Source organism: Staurois parvus, unplaced genomic scaffold, assembly GCF_062004578.1.
Source record: "Staurois parvus isolate SC_StPar_1 unplaced genomic scaffold, SC_StPar_1.0 ptg002113l, whole genome shotgun sequence".
NCBI classification, from domain to species: domain Eukaryota; kingdom Metazoa; phylum Chordata; class Amphibia; order Anura; family Ranidae; genus Staurois; species Staurois parvus.
This window is the reverse complement of record NW_028319909.1, coordinates 5,328,498-5,346,676: the sequence shown is the minus strand read 5'-3', so window position 1 is coordinate 5,346,676 and position 18,179 is coordinate 5,328,498. Positions and strand designations below refer to the sequence as shown.

The window sequence follows — 18,179 nt, the reverse complement described above, 5'->3', positions numbered from 1 at the left end:
CTACGTGTGAAATCTGTGAATGATCACAGAGATCACATGGTACAGGGCTATTCACAACAGCCTTGTACCATGTGACAAGCTGTGACCAATCACAGCTCACACAGTAGTTCTCAATGGCTGCAAGAATGCAGACAGAGAGAAAGAGAAATGATTGCTTTTACAGCCTTTGTTGGTGTAAAAGCAATCAGTGTAAAAAAAAAATAAAAAACTTTATCACTCCCCACAAGTAGTACAGTGTCACCATGGTGACACTGTACTGCTAGGGTGACAGTATGTAAAAAAAACATAAATAATATTATAAAAAAAATAAAATTAAAATTAAAAAAAAGTTTAAAAATTATAATTGTTTGGTTATATTTTTTTTTACTAAAAAGATAACGGAATACATTTTGGCCAAGATTTATGATGAAATATTATTTATTTGCAAAATTTTATAAGACAAAACACTTTTTTTCGTTTACATAGCAAAAAAAATAAAAATAAACACCACCAAAATAAAGCTTTATCTGTTTAAAAAAAAAAACAGTAAGGGAGCACCTCCTTGACGCGTTTCCTGTACAGGAAACGTTATCAAAGGGAGTGTGCAGAGAAAAACAGATCCTTTAAATATCGTTCGACACGCATGCGCCATGAGCTGCCGCCACATCATGCGCAGTGCATGTGCGTGGCGGCCATTTTCTCGTAGTGGTAGAGACAATGACAGAACACAGGTTGCACATGTGCGATAAGCGCCAACGGCGGCCATTTTACCGGTGGCCAGTGTCATAAAGCCTGAATGGCACTTAGGTCACCAGGAAGATTGAACAGGGGAAGAAGTGGTTAATGAGGAGCCGGGGACAAAGGCTTAAAGCGGAACTTCCCCGTTTGGGTGGAGCTCTGCTTTAAGCTCCTCTTTAAGTTGCATTCCAGAAATGTAGAATTTCTAGTGTGAGAACAGTTCTGGTTTTCTCCACGTCAGAGGAAAAAAAACAGGTTTGTAACTCAAAAAGCCAACTTTTGCTATGTAAATATAAAAACTAATTTTTCTTGCAAACATTTAAACATTTTCAAGTTGACATCTAGCTGGTCTTGTTGCTTTGTCTCTTTGTTTGCGTCGCTCTAGGGAGTGATCAGTAATGACAGCTAAGACTCACTCCACTTTTTTTTCTATACAATTGTACCCAGCGGCGGACTGACCATTTGGAAACTCGGGCACTGCCCGAGGGCCGGGGTCAGTAGGGGGCCCCATGAGTACCTTTTTCATAGGCTTTTTTGAGTTTGGGCAAGGACACAGGGGACCCATGATCCCCTATTGCCCGGGGGCCCCATGAGTTGTCAGTCCGCCCCTTATTGTACCATCATGAGTTACGGGTATTTAACTGATGTTCTCTTGGGACTTGGCCTCCAGAGGACATACCCCCCTTCCTGACCAGGCCATTTTTTTGTGATACAGCGCTGTGTTACTTTAACAGACAATTCCGCGGTCATGCAATACTGCACCCAATTTTTTTTCCCACAAATAGAGCTTTCCTTCGGCGGTATTTGATTGCCTCTGCGGTTTTTATTTTTTACGCTATAAAAAAAGCGAAAATTTTGAGAAAAAAGTATATATTTTAGACTTTTTGCTATTAAACATGTCCAGTAAAAAGATTTAAAAAATCAACTTTCATCATAAATTTTGGCCAAAATTTATTCTGCTCCATGTCTTTGCTAAAAAAAAAATCCCAATATGTGTAAATTAACCCCTTGCTCTCCTAGGATTCCTCCCCCCTTCCTGACCAGGCCATTTTTTTTTCAATACAGCGCTGCATTACTTTAACTGACAATTGCGTGGTCATGCAACGCTGCACCAAAATTTTTTTCCCACAAACAGAGATTTCTTTCAGTGGTATTTGATCGCTTCTGTGGTTTTTGTTTTTTATGCTATAAAAAGAGCGACAATTTTGAGGAAAAAAAACAATATTTTGAACTTAAACATGTCCAGTAAAAAGATTTAAAAAATCAAATGTCGTCATAAATTTAGGCCAAAATATATTCTGCAACATGTCTTTGCTAAAAAAAAAAAAATCCCAATACGTGTAAATTAACCCCTCGCCGTCTTGAGGATTTCCTCCCTTCATGACCAGGCCATTTTTTGCGTTACGGTGCTGCGTTGATTTAACTGACAATTGCGCGGTCATGCAACGCTGCACCCAAATTAAATTTACGTCCTTTTTTTCCCACGAATTGAGATTTTTTTTGGTGGTATGTGATCACCTGTGCGGTTTTTATTTTTTGCGCTATAAGCAAAAAAAAGACCAAGAATTTTAAGAAGAAAACAGTATTTTGGACTTTTTGCTATTAAACATGTCCAGTAAAAAGATTTAAAAAAATCAACTTTCAGCATAAATTTAGGCCAAAATGTATTCTGCTCCATGTATTTGCTAAAAAAGAAATCCCAATACGTGTAAATTAACCCCTCGCCCTCTTAAGGATTTACCCCCCTGCATGACCAGGCCATTTTTTGCGTTACAGTGCTCTGTTAATTTAGCTGACAATTGCGTAGTCATGCAACGCTGCACCCAAATGAAATTTATGTCCTTTTTTTCCACAAATGGATCTTTCTTTTGGTGGTATTTGATCCCTTGTGCATTTTTTATTTTTTGTGCTATAAGCAAAAAAAGATCAACAATTTTGAGAAAAAAAACAATATTTTGGACTTTTTGCTATTAAACATGTCAATAAAAAAATTTAAAAAATCAACTTTTGTCATAAATTTAGGCCAAAATGTATTCTGCTCTGTGTCTTCACTAAAAAAATTCCAATATATATAAATTAACTGGATTATGTGAAAGTTATAGCGTTTACAAATGGTGGTATAGATAATTGGATTTTTTTCTCTACTAGTGGCAATCAGCAACTTTTAGCGGGACTGCGGCAGACATTCTGACACCGGGGGGGGGGGGGGGAGTTAACTTGGTGTCACTGACATCCCCAGTGACACCAATATAGTGATCAGTGCTAAAAAAAAAACTGACACTGTACTAATGGCACTGGGCAGGAAGGGGTTAACATGTGGGGCGATCAAAGGGTTAACTGTGTGCTCTTTTACTACATGGGCTGTGTGTGTGTTTCACTGTAAGCATGCTGCTTTGTATGGCTCTGCTATGCAGAGCCATACAAAGCAGTGTGCAGGAGCTGACAGGGGAGAGTGACACCCATACCAGTGACACCAATAAAGTAATCAGTGCTAAAAAAAAAGCACTGACACTGTACTAATGGCATGGTGCAGGAAGGGGTTAATGGGAGGGGCAATCAAAGGGTTAATTGTGTGCTGGGAGCATTTTACTAGGGGGCAGGGGGGGGGGTGTGTGCCTTACTGTAAGCACACTGATCGGGATGGCTTTGCTGTGCAGTGTGCTGGGCAGGAAGGAGTTAATGTTAGGGCGATCAAAGGGTTAACTGTGTGCTGGAAGTGTTTTACTAGGAGGCGGGGGAGGGGGGTGCTTTACTGTAAGCACACTGATCGGGATGGCTGTACTGTACAGTGTGCTCGAGCTGAGAGGGAGAAAGATTGTTTGTAAACAAAACAATCTTCTTCTTCGTTGGAGATGCTCTGTAATCTCCAGGCGCCGGCGGGTAATTATTGTCCAGGGCCCGGTGATTGACAGCCACAGCCGCAAATGGTGACGCAGGTAGAGCGTGCGTGCGGCTCACGCGTGCCCCCTACCTGGAGATGCAAAATCACATATATATATATATATATATACATGATTTTGCGCACAGGTGCTGCCCTGTAGCGGCATATCTGCTATAGGGCAGCCTTTAAGCCAGACATGTCCAAAGTCCAGCCCACGGGCCATTTACGGCCCGGGGGTCGGTTTAATACGGCCCTCCAACAGCCCTCCCTGCTCTGTGTAATGTGGCCCTCCCACGGCCCTCCCTTCTATGGCAGACAGTCTTCTGTTTGAGAGCAGAGGGCAGTGCGCATGCCTGACTGCGGCGCGTTCTCCCTGGTCTGTGTAAATGCGGCTGTCGCACGGCCCTCCCTTCTGTGGCAGACAGTCTTCTGCTTGAGAGCAGTGCGCATACGTGACTGCGCCGCGCTGGGAGCGACAGAGGGCGGTGACGTCAGGGCTGGGCTTCCAGCGTGAAGTGTGTTTCTCTTCCCCTCAGAGACTTCAGCTCCAGCTACCTTTTCACCCTTCACATTAGTGCAGGTAAGATTTTTTAAATTTATTTTCAATACATAGTGAAAACTCAGCTGTCAGTTGATCTAAATGTTATGAAATGAAAAGTATGTCGTTTGCAATTAACTTGGCATAAAATAATTTATTTGCATTTAATTGTAATGGTTCAAAGAATGTTCGGAAAAATGTTCGTCCCTCCACCATGTTCACTTCATCCAATCTGGCCCTCTTTGAAAAAAGTTTGGACACCCCTGCTTTAAGTGGTTAATATAATAGCTACTAGAGTATAGCACACGCATGTAAAATGTCAGGTCAAAAATTTTGCCTAAAGGTACAAATTCCTGAACAAAGATGGTGATGTCTTTCTGAAGAGAAAAGAAGATGAATGCATTGCTGGGGGGGGGGAACTGTGATACCTGGAAGTGTTACATCCACACAGAACACAGCATTCATGAACAAGATATTTAATAGCAGTTTCACTTTCAGTCCTAGCAGTGTGCATTTCCCCTGAATCCCTCCTCCAATGATCATTCCTGCATTCACTAACATGCACCCCAAAATGTTTAGGGATCCTTATTAAACTGGTGGGAGATAAACATGGCGGCAGCTGCGGAGAAGAGCAGGAAAATGACTCCCCCGTTGTTCGGAGAGGTAATGCTGTTTCCTCCATTGTTGAGATTGGTACTTTCACAAGTAAAGTGAATTACAGAAGTCGTATAGTTTATAGTAGAGGAAAGGTTTTGAACATCGCACAGGGATTTGGTACCGCATCCTCGCAATGATGAAGTAGAAGAGAAGATTCCTGCAGGAAGAGAATTTTAACAGAAGTGACATTTATCTCCTGACTTTCATGAAAGTAGATGAATGACATTAGGCTTGTTAAAATGTATCATATACAATTGACTTTTGTTAAATGCTGTTTTTTTCCATTTTTTATTTTTTGTTCCATCTCAGTGCCGCTGATCCCCTGCAGCTATGACCTGTCTACATGCACTCCAGCGATGGCTGTGCACTAGGGTACATTTATTGTGTATGACTCATGGTAACTGTGTGAGTCTGTAATTAAGTCGGGTTACTGCAAGTCAGGCTGGAAGGCTTAACAAAATAAAGAAAAACAGGTGGCGTACACACCTAGTGCATTATCCAAGGTTTATTGAAAGGTATAAAAGATAAAAACATACTCACAGACGAAGCATGTATATAAAAAGCTTTTGCATTAAGAAGATGGCCACGCTGACGCGTTTCGGGGACGAGTCCCTTTCCTCAGAGCTGCTGACCAGCCTCTTAGACTAGTACAGATGTGTAGTGTATGAGGGGGACCGATGCTTAGAACACCATTCCTGAAACACGTCAGCCATTTGACCGCACTGACAGTTGGAACACCTTGCTTGCCGTTGTGGCCATCTTCTTAATGCAAAAGCTTTTTATATACATGCTTCATCTGTGAGTATGTTTTTATCTTTTATACCTTTGAATAAACCTTGGATAATGCACTAGATGTGTGTGCCACCTGTTTATTCTTTATCTAGTGGCTGATCTCCCCGTCCTGCACCCCTGAAGCACCTTCTTTTGGTTATCTCTGTCCTGGTTCCCTTGGCTTCACTTTGGCTGTCCATTGTCTGAAGCGCTGGAGAGTACATATGATATCTGGAAGGCTTAACAGGTTAGGACTCTATCGCCTCCACCTGGTTCTGGAGGACCATGGAAGCTTTCAGAATTTAGTGAGCGGAAGGGGTGGAGGACCTTATATGAATGTTTATGGGAGTGTAACCAATCCCTGGTTTGGAGGACCTGGTAGAGTGGTGTGGCCAACCCGTATATATGGGAGAGTCAGGCTAGCAGGGGAGTCAGGTGGAAGATGGGGTACTGAGGAGGCTGCTGGTGACCTGGCAGGAGTCCTCTAGGTTGAGGGTGGGGGGGGGGGGTCTGGCCTCCAGGCTGGGCTCTTGTTGGCTCAGGAGGATCCATTTCTATTCCCAGCAGATGGGTTAACCTAAAAATTTGTTCAATTATATTTTTGTAAGTTTTCTTCACGCTGCCTTTACTTTTTATTGGAGACTTGCTAAGTAATTTCTTTTCACGTCTTCCATCATCAGTTTTTTTCTGCAGCTTTCCACATTCAGGCACATGGCATCTCAGAGCCACAAAGAAAATAGTAGTGGAAGACTTGCCTCTGCCAGATTTTGCAGATTTGAATAGTGAGCGGGATGCTATGTAACGCCAAGCATGCTTCACCGAATTCCAGTCCCTCTCAGACTGAGTGTCAGACTTTCCCAGCTTGATATCTGACTTGTAAAGAGGCCTCCAGACCAGGGGTGGACTGACAACTGATGGGCCCCCGGGCAATAGGGGATCATGGGGCCCCTGTGTCCTTGCCCAAACTCAAAAAAGCCTATGAAAAAGGTACCAGGGGCATCTCATGGGGCCCCCTACTGACCCCGGGCCCTCGGGCAGTGCCCGAGTTTCCAAATGGTCAGTCCACCCCTGCTCCAGACCTACATATTATTTGTACTGACTCATGGGACAAACACTCACCAGCCAAGTCCTACTCTGGTCCTGTGTAAGCTTAAAGTCAATACTGGTTGGAGTTCACACAAGGCTTAGAACTCTCTGAACACCTCTATATGACAGAACTGGGCCAATGACAAAACACTAACACTGTTTCATGGTAGGGTAGGGAGTGAGAGATATCCTTGGTCATTATTTCTCACCTTGTTCTGTATTACTGTGAGATAAATCCTAACACACTAATTTAAAAAAAAACATTATTACAGAACACATTTGCAATTGCAATAAATAAAGTTATTATCAAATGTATATGAAATTACCCATTGTGTTTGTGTTTTGAAAGGTCACACACTGAGCCTCGTTTCCAGTGCAGTTCATGGTGGTGTTAGTCTCACAGGAGCTGGAGTTCATAGATCCGCATGTTTTGCATTGCACACCATTTGCTCCTGTGCTTGTAGATGTTACTTAAAAATAAGAGCAAAGAACACAGTTACAATACAGTTCAAGACGAAAAGGTTAGGAGGCCCTGCTCAGGAGAGCTTACAACTTGGGGATGAGTTGTTCAAGAACATAAGATCCATTTACTAGCTAGTGGAGGGATAGGTTTGCCTGAAAAGATGAGCTTTCAGGGATTGTCTAAAGGCAGGAGTAGGTGATGACCTGACAGATTGGAGTTGAAATTCCTAGGATGAAGGAGGCTCTGGAGAAGTCCTGCACACAAGTTTGGGAAGAGTTAACAAGGCTCTAGAGAGCAGGAGGTATTGGGGAGGAGCACAGAGGACAGTTTTGTTGATTTTTTGAGATGATGTTGATGATGTAGCTGGAGTTGTGGATGACTTTGTAAGTTGTTGTAGTATTTTGAATCTTATTTGTTGGGTAATCCAAATACAGTGTGGAGATTGGCAGAGAGGTAGAAGATACTGATTGGTAAGGTAGATGAATCTGGCAGCAGCATTCATATTAGACTTAAAGGAGAATAGCCTTTGTAGAGGTAGGCAATTAGTAAAGAGATGCAGTAGTTGAAGTGAGTGAGAACAAGAAGTGAATGAGAAGCTTGGTGTCGTTGGTTAAAAAGAGGCAAATACTGGAAATGTTGTGGCAGTGGTGATTTGGACAGTGATTGGATGTGGGCATGAGAGGAGAGGTTGGATTCCAGGATTGCACCTTGGACACTGGTACATTGGAAGGAAGGAAGGATCATTGTTCTTTTAATATCAATGGAAAAATCTAGGGAACAGGTAAAGGGGGAGGGGGATATTATGAGCTCATTTTCTAAAAGATTGAGTTTTAGGACGTTGTTTGACATTCATACTGATACTGTACAGTTAGCAGATTAGTGAAATACAAGGAGACTGAAGGGGTGGGAGGAGAAGTAGAGAGATAGAGTTGGGTGTCATGAACATAGAAAAGGTAATGGAAGCCATGTGAAGTTATCAACTGACCAAGGAAAAAGAAGTAGATAGAGAATAGAAGGGGTCCTAGGACAGAGCACTGAGGATAGAGGAAGAAAAAAAGGAGGAGGTGAAGGAGCACTTAGATAGGTAGGAGGAAAACCAGGAAAAAGGAGAGTCTTGAAGACCAAGGGCATACATTTTTTTGAGGAAGAGCAGGTGGTCAGCTTGGTTGAAGGCAGCAGAAAGGTCTATTAGTGAATGTACTGAATAGTGGCCATTGTGTTTAGCACTTAGCAAGTCATTAGTGAGCTTTAGTAGAGCAGTTTCTGTAACTTGCTGTGGGAAAAAAACAGACTACATCAAGAAGATTGTAATCAGTGAGGTGGGAGCTTAGATGATTGTAATCTATCAGTCCTAGGAGTCTGGAGGTAAATGAGAGAAAGGAGATCGGTCTTAGGCTCTTCATACTTGGGTATTTTTTAATTATAGGGGTGAACAATTCATGTTTCAGAGGCAAGTAAGCCATCCCGTTAGGATGGGAGTGTAAACAGAAGTGGCTAGGTCAGGGCAGGGAGATATGGTCACAGAGGTCATCAGTAGAGAAATAGAGGAGCAGGGTTGAAGTGGAGAAAGTTTATACGGGTAACTTTTTGCTGGTTAAAGGGATAGGAGGTTGAGGACAGGGTGAATATGAAACAATTAAGGTTCTGATCATAGAGAAGAAAAGGAATGTTGCAGAAGTTGCAGGCAGCAGAACGTTCTCCATGGCTTCTCCAGGCCCTTTAACGTCTGTCACATGTGCTCAGGGTGAACCTGCTGTCATCTGTGAAAAGCACAGGGCGCCATTGGTGGACCTGCCAATTCTGGTGTTCAATGACAAATGCCAATTGAGCTCTATGGTGCAACGCAGTGAGCACAGGGCCCACTAGAGGATGTCCGGCCCTTAGACCACCCTTATAAAGTCTGTTTCTGATTGTTTGGTCAAAGACATTCACACCAGTGGCCTGCTGGAGGTAATTTTGTAGGGCTCTGGCAGGGCTCATCCTGTTCCTCCTTGCAAATACCGGCCCTGCTGATGGGTTAAGGACCTTCTCTGGCCCTGTCCAGCTGTCCTAGAGTAACTACCTGTCTCCTGGAATCTCCTTCATGTGCTTGAGACTGTACTGGGAGACATAGCAAACCTTCTGGCAATGGCACTCATTGATGTGCATGGGTGGACTGACAACTCATGGGGCCCCCAGGCAATAGGGGATCATGGGGCCCCCATGTCCTCGCCCACACCCAAAAAAGCCTTCTAAAAAGCTTATAAAAGGTATCAGGGGCATCTCATGGGGCCCCCTACTGACCTCGGGCAGTGCCCGAGTGCTCGAATGGTCAGACCACCCCTATTGATGTGCCATCCTGGAGGAGTTGGAGTGCACCCTCTGTAGGGTCCAGGCATTGCCTCATGCTACCAGTAGTGATACTGACCCTAGCCAAATACAAAATTAGTGAAAAACAGTCAGAATAGATAAGAAGGGAAAAAATGTCAGTGGCCTCCACCTGTTAAACCATTTATGTTTTGGGGGTCATCCCATTGTTGCCTATCTAGAGCACCTGTTGTTAATTTCATTAACACCAAAGCAGGTGAAACTGATTACCAACCCCCCTTTGCTACATACCTGACCAGATCAATATCCTAGGAATTTAACTCACTTGATGCTAGACTCTGTGTTCCTTTAATTTTTTTTTAGCAGTGTATGTATAATGATTGGGGGTTCTAAGACATTTTCTAGCACAAAATACTGATTTTGAAATGTAAACAAAAAGTGCCAGAAATGGGGCTGAAGTGGATATTATTTATGCAATTTTGACATAAACCTTATCTGTCAAGTTGGTGAGACTGAATATAAAAATAATAATAAAATAAATGAACTTACATTGAGGTAGAGGAGAAGTGCAGTTATCGGTGTCGCAGCATGAAATCCCCATCTTCATTGTGCCACCGGTATAGCTGAGGCTGCCCACTTTATTACATTGGCTTGTTGGTACACATGACCTTACATAGGTTGTAGTGATGTTTCCACCTGCACAATAATTTATACAGTAGTATTATATAGCTGTAATATTAATCCTCCTTCTCATTATCATCAGTTTTAATCTGGCCACAAAAGCAATTTCAACAACTATTTAAGTACCTTTAAAATACTGAACATGGACCTAGCATAAAGTCGATCTACTTTAGGTAAAGTGTCAGAGTAACACTTCCAGGTATTTAATATCTCCCACAGAGGTTACGGTACTCCCCCCTGACAATGCCTTTTTCTGCTTTTCTCCCCAAAGGTCTGGTGCCATCTTTGTTCAGGCATCATCCAGGATCACCATCGACTTCCTGGACTGAGATGCCAGCTCAGAGATGACACAATCATGTAAATCCTGGTGCCTGTGCAGTTCTTGGCTGTGTTCAAAAATATCTGACACAATGTAGCACCTTCTGCAGCCTCTCACCTTGAGAATTACTACAGAGTTGCATTGTACATTCTGATCATTGGGGCAGGGGCATATTTACCACAAGGCAAACAAGGCATTTGCCTAGGGTGGCATTTTTTTTAGGGGGGCAGCACTGCCCCCTGAAAGAAGGGACATATTCAGTATGGAGGCCAGGTGGGATCCAAGAGAGGTTGCGGGCTGTTTGATGATGTATGCAGAGCCCAACTATTGTTCCCGGGGATGTCCAGAGCTGTGAAGGTGAGTGTCTTTCTCTCTGTCACCACTGGGTGGGTGTTAGTGGAAGACTCTCTTGGTTGGGGGGGGGGGATGAGGCAGGGGTGTTGCTGATCACTGTCAGGTTCTCTTCATGGGTCCACGGTGGGGAGGGTGTTGTTCATTGTCAGGCTCTCTCTCTGTTGGGGAGAGGGTCGTCCGATTTTTTTGTTGCCTAGGACAGCACAAAACCTAAATACACCACTGCATTAGGGGGAGGGGGAGGACTGAGGAAATGCTTCCTCCTGCCTGCAGCAGACTAATGACATCATCTCAAACTTGGAAAAATCACTTGATTGTTGCATAGGGGAAATATTAGCTTAATTTCAGTAACAATGTTCCCAATGAATTTAAGGAATGTATGAATCTTACTGTATTCACCTGTAAAAGCCTCACTTTTACCTGCTATTTTCTAAGTTGATGACAGGGTCCCTATGACAGAAGCTCTTTACAGCATCTACCAAAAACTAAAATCTATTTGGTTGGACTCACCCTTTAAGACATAATCATTTTTTACAAAAAGTACTAGACTAGGCATACTAGAGGTCCTAGAGCCGCCACAAGACAATCATGGCAGAGACAATGCAGCCTTCAAGGACCATACATACAGTGGGGCAAAAAAGTATTTAGTTAGCCACCAATTGAGCAAGTTCTCCCACTTAAAAAGATGAGAGAGGCCTGTAATTGGCATCATAGGAGTGTGACTGTTTGAGGTTGTGGACAGGTGTCTTTTATACTGATAACAAGTTCAAACAGGTGCCATTGATACAGGTAATGAGTGCAGGACAGAGGAGCCTCTTAAAGAAGAAGGTACAGGTCTGTGAGAGCCAGAAATCTTGCTTGTTTGTAGGTGACCAAATACTTATTTTCCACCATAATTTGCAAATAAATTCTTTCCAAATCAGCCAATGTGATTGTCTGGATTTGTTTTCTCATTTTGTCTCTCATAGTTGAGGTCTACCTATGATGCCAATTACAGGCCTCTCTCATCTTTTTAAGTGGGAGAACTTGCACAATTGGTGGCTGACTAAATACTTTTTTGCCCCACTGTAGAAGACTAGACTAGACATACTAGAGGACCAAGAGCCACCGCAAGCTAAGCACGTCAAAGACAATACAACCTTCAAAAATCATACAGAGAAGACCACAGAAGACTAGACATACTAGAGGACCTAGAGCCACCATAAGTCAAGAATGGCTGAGATAATAAATCCTTCAAGGATCATACATAGAAGACTAAACTAGACATGCTAGGGGACCTAGAGCTACCACAAGAAAAGCATGGCCAAGACAGTACAGTCTTCATGTATCATACAATTTATAGACTAAACATTCTAGAGCTGGAGCTACCATAAGACAAGCATTGCTGAGACAATACAGCCTTCAAGGATCATACATAGAAGACCATAGAAGACTAGACATTCTAGAGGACCTAGAGCCACCATAAGTGAAGAATGGCTGAGACAATAAAGCCTTCAAGGATAATACATAGAAATCTAGACTATACATACAAGAGGACCTAGAGTCACCACAAGAAAAGCATGGCTGAGACAATACAGCCTTCAAGGATCATAAATAGACGACCATAGAAAACTAGACATACTAGGATCTAGAGCCACCATAAGTCAAGAATGGCTGAGACAATAAATCCTTCAAGGATCATACACAGCAGACTAGACTAAACATACTAGGGGACCTAGGGCCATCACAAGAAAAGCATGACCGAGACAATGCAGCCTTCAAGGATCATACGTAGAAGACCATAGAAAACTAGACATACTAGAGGACCTAGAGCCACCATAAGTCAAGAATGGCTGAGACAATAAAGCCTTCAAGGATCATACATAGCAGACTAGACTAAACATACTAGGGGACCTAGGGCCATCACAAGAAAAGCATGACCGAGACAATACAGCCTTCAAGGATCATACATAGAAGACCGTAGAAAACTAGACATACTGTACTAGAAGATCTGGAGCCACCATGAGACAAGTATGGCTGAGATAATACAGCCTTCAAAAATCATACACAGAAGACCATAGAAGACGAGACATACTAGAGCTCCTAGAGCCACCACAAGACAAGCATGGTGGAGACAATACAGCTTTCAAGGATCAAGGAACCTCCACAAACCCATCAGAGAAACATACTTTCAAACATACTTTGGTTAGAGTACTACCTAAATAATGAAAATAAGAATTGATCACACTGCAGAAATATTTTGGGAGGCATACCTTCAGTGGTCTCTGAATACGCTAAGCTGCAGCTGTGACTAGACTTACAGGTCACGGCAGGTCCCGTGCAGGAATCTTGTCCCATACATGTGATGCATGAAAGAGAATGACCTGAAAAATATAGTAGAATATGAGTGATTATTGTTTGACAGACAGAACCCTTCAAATTAACTTCTATATGTTAATTCTATTTTTTTTTATTACAGATATTTACATAGCATCTTCAATTTAGTACTTTACATATTATACATTCACATCAGTCCCCACCCCCAAAGAGCTTACAATCTAAGGATCCTATCTCACATACTAGGGCTCATTTAGACAGGAGGCAATAATCTGCCAGCCTGTCTTTGCAGCATGCTAGCAATCAATGCAACCTTGCCTGAGATTTGAACCAGAACCCCAGGGCTGAAAGGTGCTTCATATATACACTCACCGGCCACTTTATTAGGTCCACCTTTGCTAGTACCAGGTTGGACCCCCTTTTGCCTTCTGAACTACATTCATTTTTCATGGCATGGACTCAACAAGGTGTTGGAAACATTTCTCAGATATTTTGGTCCATATTGACATGAGTTACTGTTGAGAGAAAAACAGGTGGCGCACACACCTAGTGCATTATCCAAGGTTTATTGTAGGAATTAAATCATAAAAACATACTCACAGACGAAGCATGTATCTAAAAAGCATAGAAAAATGACAATGGCCACAACGGCATCAGAGACATCAACAGCAGGGCTCTCACTTTACTTTCCATTCATCGTGCATCAGCATCAGAGGTTGGTCATCAGCTCTGAGGAAAGGGATTCGTCCCCGAAACGCGTCAGCCATTTGACCGCACTGACAGTGAGAACACCTTGCCTGCCGTTGTGGCCATTGTCATTTTTCTATGCTTTTTAGATACATGCTTCGTCTGTGAGTATGTTTTTATGATTTAATTCCTACAATAAACCTTGGATAATGCACTAGGTGTGTGCGCCACCTGTTTTTCTCTCTATCCAGTGGCTGATTTCCCCGTCTGAGGAGGGCTGCACCCCTGGAACATTTCCTTTTGGTTGTCGCTGTCCTGGTACCCTTGGCTTCCCTTTTGGCTGTGCATATCTTGAGGCGCTGGAGAGTACATACGCTATGAGTTACTGTTGCCCTTCTATCATCTCAAACCAGTCTGCCCATTCTCCTCTGACATCAACAACGCATTTTCCTCCACACAACTGCCACTCACTGGATATTTTCTCTTTTTTGGACCATTCTCTGTAAACCCTAGAGATGGTTGTGTGTGAAAATCCCAGTAGATCAGTAGTTTTTGAAATCCTCAGACCAGCCCACCTGGCACCAACAACCATGCCACGTTCAAAGCCACTTAACCATTTCCCGCCTGGCCGATGTATATAAACGGCAGGACAGTGGCAGTGCAGGGGAGGGTTGCATTAGTCTACTTTTTCAGGTTTTTTTTTTTCACCTGGTGATCCGGCCAGTAACACACTTACTGTCCTAGAGTGACAACACTCGCTATACTGTATCTATAGAGGAGTGGCATTGTCACCCTAGAACAGTTTTGCGTAGTCCACAGTGACAGCTGAAAATGATGTAATTGATGAGAGAACAGGCATAGAGCACAGGAAATTATCAGCTTATAAAGATTCTGGCAGGATCAACAAGTATTTCTTTGCACGAATTGAACTGATAGAGCAAAATGCTTTCAATGGTACTTTGAACCAGGGCTTTTTTTTCAGAGGGAACGCACCTCCAGACCTGAATGTATGTAATGACAAGGTGTGCTGGAGGGTCCATTGACGCTGGCTCCTTGGGAATCTATTGTCACTGGAGGGGATCTATGGTTCAGGGAGCGGTCCATTGTATCTGGGGGCGTCTATTGTTGATGAGGGGGTATTGTTGCTTGGAGTGATCTACCGTTGAGGGAGGGGATCTCTTGTTTCTAGCTGCTGGTAGGTCTAATAATACTGGCTATTAGAAGGTCTATTGTTGTTGGTGGGGGTCTATTGTTCTTTGGGGTTGATCTATTGTTGAGGGAGGGTGTTTTCTTGCAGGGGGTCTGTTGTTGCCAGGACAATCTACTGTTGCTGGTGGGGGTTTAATTATTGGTTGAGAGATCTATTGTTTTTTTTGGGGGGGGGTATTGCTGCAGGCTGCAAGGGATCTATTTTCCTGCTTTTCTTGTTATCATTAACAAATTCTATGCAATTCTATGCAAATTACTGAACAGCACAACATGATACTCATTCTATTTTCTATAAAAGCTGTGGTACTGGGAAGTGGGTATGGGGTGAAACAAATTGTATCTGGGGGCATATATTGTTGATGGGGGGAGTATTGTTGCTTGGAAGGATCTACTGCTGAGGGAAGGGATCTCTTGTTTCTAGCTGCTGGAAGGTCTAATAATACTGGCTACTAGAAGATCTATTGTTGTTGGTGGGGGTCTCATTGTTCCTTAGAGTCGGTCTATTGTTGCGGGAGGGTGTTTTGTTGCAGGGGGTCTGTTGTTGCCCCGACAATCTACTGTTGCTGGTGGAGGTTTCATTGTTGGTGGCGAGATCTATTGTTTTTTTTTTGGGGGGGGATATTGGTGCAGGCTGCAGGGGATCTATTTTCCTGCTTTTCTTGTTATCATTAACAAATTCTATGCAATTCTATGCAAATTACTGAACAGCACAACATGATACTCGGTTCTGTTTTCTATAAAGGCGGAGGTACTGGGAGGTGGGTATGGGGTGAAACACATAGACGGTGTTCGAAGGTGGGTGGGGGCAGAAACAAGGGGTGACTTGGAAGGGGGGGGTACCTGCACCTATTGTCTGAGAAAAAAAGCCCTGCTTGTAACAGATCAGAAGGGCGATTTCATTGTTCAGGTTTAAGAAACAACCCCGTAGTGAAAAAGCTTTGACTGACTGCTATTCTATCACCTACTGAGATCTGACTTACCTGGGGTGATGAGGACACGAAGCAGACAGAGAAAGCTCAGCAGACCGTCCATCCTCCACCCGACATGTGCTGTGCCGGTGTCACCTCCGTCACTATTATTGGAGGTGGCTGCTGAGCCTTTTTTTATATGAATTGATGAGGGTGTGGATTTTGCCGTTTGGTATGAGGAAACTGAAATCTCATCTTTTCTATCAAAGTCCTAGATCTGTGCTGAAAGATTTGCAAAAAAAACACGGAAACGAAAAGATAAGACCTGTGAGATTAATTTGATATGTAATGAAAAAGATTTTTAATTAACAAATGCTTCCTTTTTTTAATATCTACATGCCAATTGCGCTATAGCTGGCTACAGCATGGTTGTCTAGGTATGGTAGGGCGTCTGTAGAGGTCCAACCAGCACTTCCCCCCCGGGTGCACTCTGTGACACTAAATTGCCAAAAATATTGGGCTGCCGGCCTTTCCACGCACATGAACTCTAATGGCCTCCCAGTCTTAGTCCGTAGGGTTCAATGCTCAATATTGAGTTGGCCCCGCCCTTTGCAGCTATAACAGCTTCAACTCTTCTGGGAAGGCCGTCCACAAGGTTTAGGAGGGTGTCTATGGGAAGGTTGGACCATTCTTCCAGAAGCACATTTGTCAGGTCAGGCACTGATGTTGGGGGAGGAGGCCTGGCTCGCAGTCTCCGCTCTAATTCATCCCAAAGGTGTTCTATGGGGTTGAGGTCAGGACTCTGTGCAGGCCAGTCAAGTTCCTCCACCCCAAACTGGCTCCTCCATGTCTTTATGGACCTTGCTTTGTGCACTGGTGGGCAGTCATGTTGGAACAGAAAGGGGCCATCCCCAAACTCTTTCCACAAAGATGGGAGCATGATATTGTCCAGAATGTCTTGGTATGCTGACGCCTTAAGAGTTCCCTTCACTGGAACTAGGGGGCCAAGCCCAGCCCCTGAAAAACACCCCACACCATAATCCCCCCTCCACAAAACTTTACACTTGGCACAATGCAGTCAGGCAAGGACCGTTCTCCTGGCAACCGCCAAACCCAGACACGTCCATGGGATTGCCAGACAGAGAGGCATGATTGGTCACTCCAGAGAACACATCTCCACTGCTCTAGAGTCCAGTGGTGGCGTGCTTTACACCACTGCATTCGACCCTTTGCATTGGTGATGCAAGGCTTGGATGCAGCTGCTCGACCATGGAAGCCCATTCCATGAAGCTCTCTACGCACTGTTGTTGGGCTCATCTGAAGGCCACACCAAGTTTGGAGGTCTTTAGCTATTGACTCTGCAGACAGTTGGCGACTTCTGCACACTGTGCGCTTCAGCATGCGCTGACCCCGCTCTGTCATGTGACGTGGCCTACCACTTGGTGGCTGAGTTGCTGTTGTTCCCAGTTGCTTCCACTTTGTTATAATCCCACTAACAGTTGAGCGTGGAATATTTAGTAGCCAGGAAATGTCACGGATGGACTTATTGCACAGGTATATAAAATTGGAATGAAACAGCGCTAGGTGTCTAATAATTATTCAGATAAATGAGTATATGGATTAAAAAGATGATTAGTTAAGCTGCTAGCATAGAAAGTAAACCTCAAGAAACTTCGGATAATAAGTCATAAAATATGCAGCGCTCATAAATTAGGTCTCAAGATCCACAGGAACCTATTAGCATACAATTATTCTAAATATACCATTAAATATAAAGCATATAGAACTGGTGACTTCTATGGTGCATCCCCGGTTGGAGAACCGGAACAAAGTTCATGACTCTTGTGTTGGACAAGCTGAAAGAAGTTTGCACTAACCAGATATCTCAGCACATGGAGCATGGAGTAATTAAGACCTACTCCTGGTACTCTGAAAGGAAGCCACTGGAAAGGATGATGTCATCTGATGTCATGTTCCCAGAACAGCAGGACGATGATTCCAGAAATGCACATCAGCCAGTAAGGAGATGAATCCAGCAAGCCAGCCAGCATCACACAGGAGACCAAGAGGAACCAGGCACCTTCAAAAAGCCCAGGCTCCCTCCAATAAAGAGAGCCACAGGCCAGAAGCTTTGATAGTGTAGTATTGCATTTATTAAGTAGTAATTCAAAATGACAAGAAAAACCACACTTACAAAAGGTCACAGGAACAAGGGGCAGCTAAAAGATATGTCCAGACAGTGGGGGGGGCACCTCCCTGACGCGTTTCGTGTCAACACACGTTTT

General features: G+C 43.5%; 1 protein-coding gene across 1 annotated transcript; it reads right to left on the bottom strand.

Annotated features, from left to right (window-relative positions):
- Positions 1 to 4,263: 4,263 nt before the first annotated feature.
- Positions 4,264 to 16,084, bottom strand: LOC149432777 (phospholipase A2 inhibitor NAI-like). The gene is made up of 5 exons (XM_089665012.1): positions 15,967 to 16,084; positions 13,027 to 13,137; positions 9,970 to 10,116; positions 6,977 to 7,120; positions 4,264 to 4,950 (listed from the first exon to the last, which is right to left on the bottom strand). Exons 1-5 carry the CDS (start codon positions 16,016 to 16,018, stop codon positions 4,712 to 4,714), a joined length of 693 nt encoding a protein of 230 aa, XP_089521138.1. The 5' UTR covers positions 16,019 to 16,084; the 3' UTR covers positions 4,264 to 4,711.
- Positions 16,085 to 18,179: the final 2,095 nt, after the last annotated feature.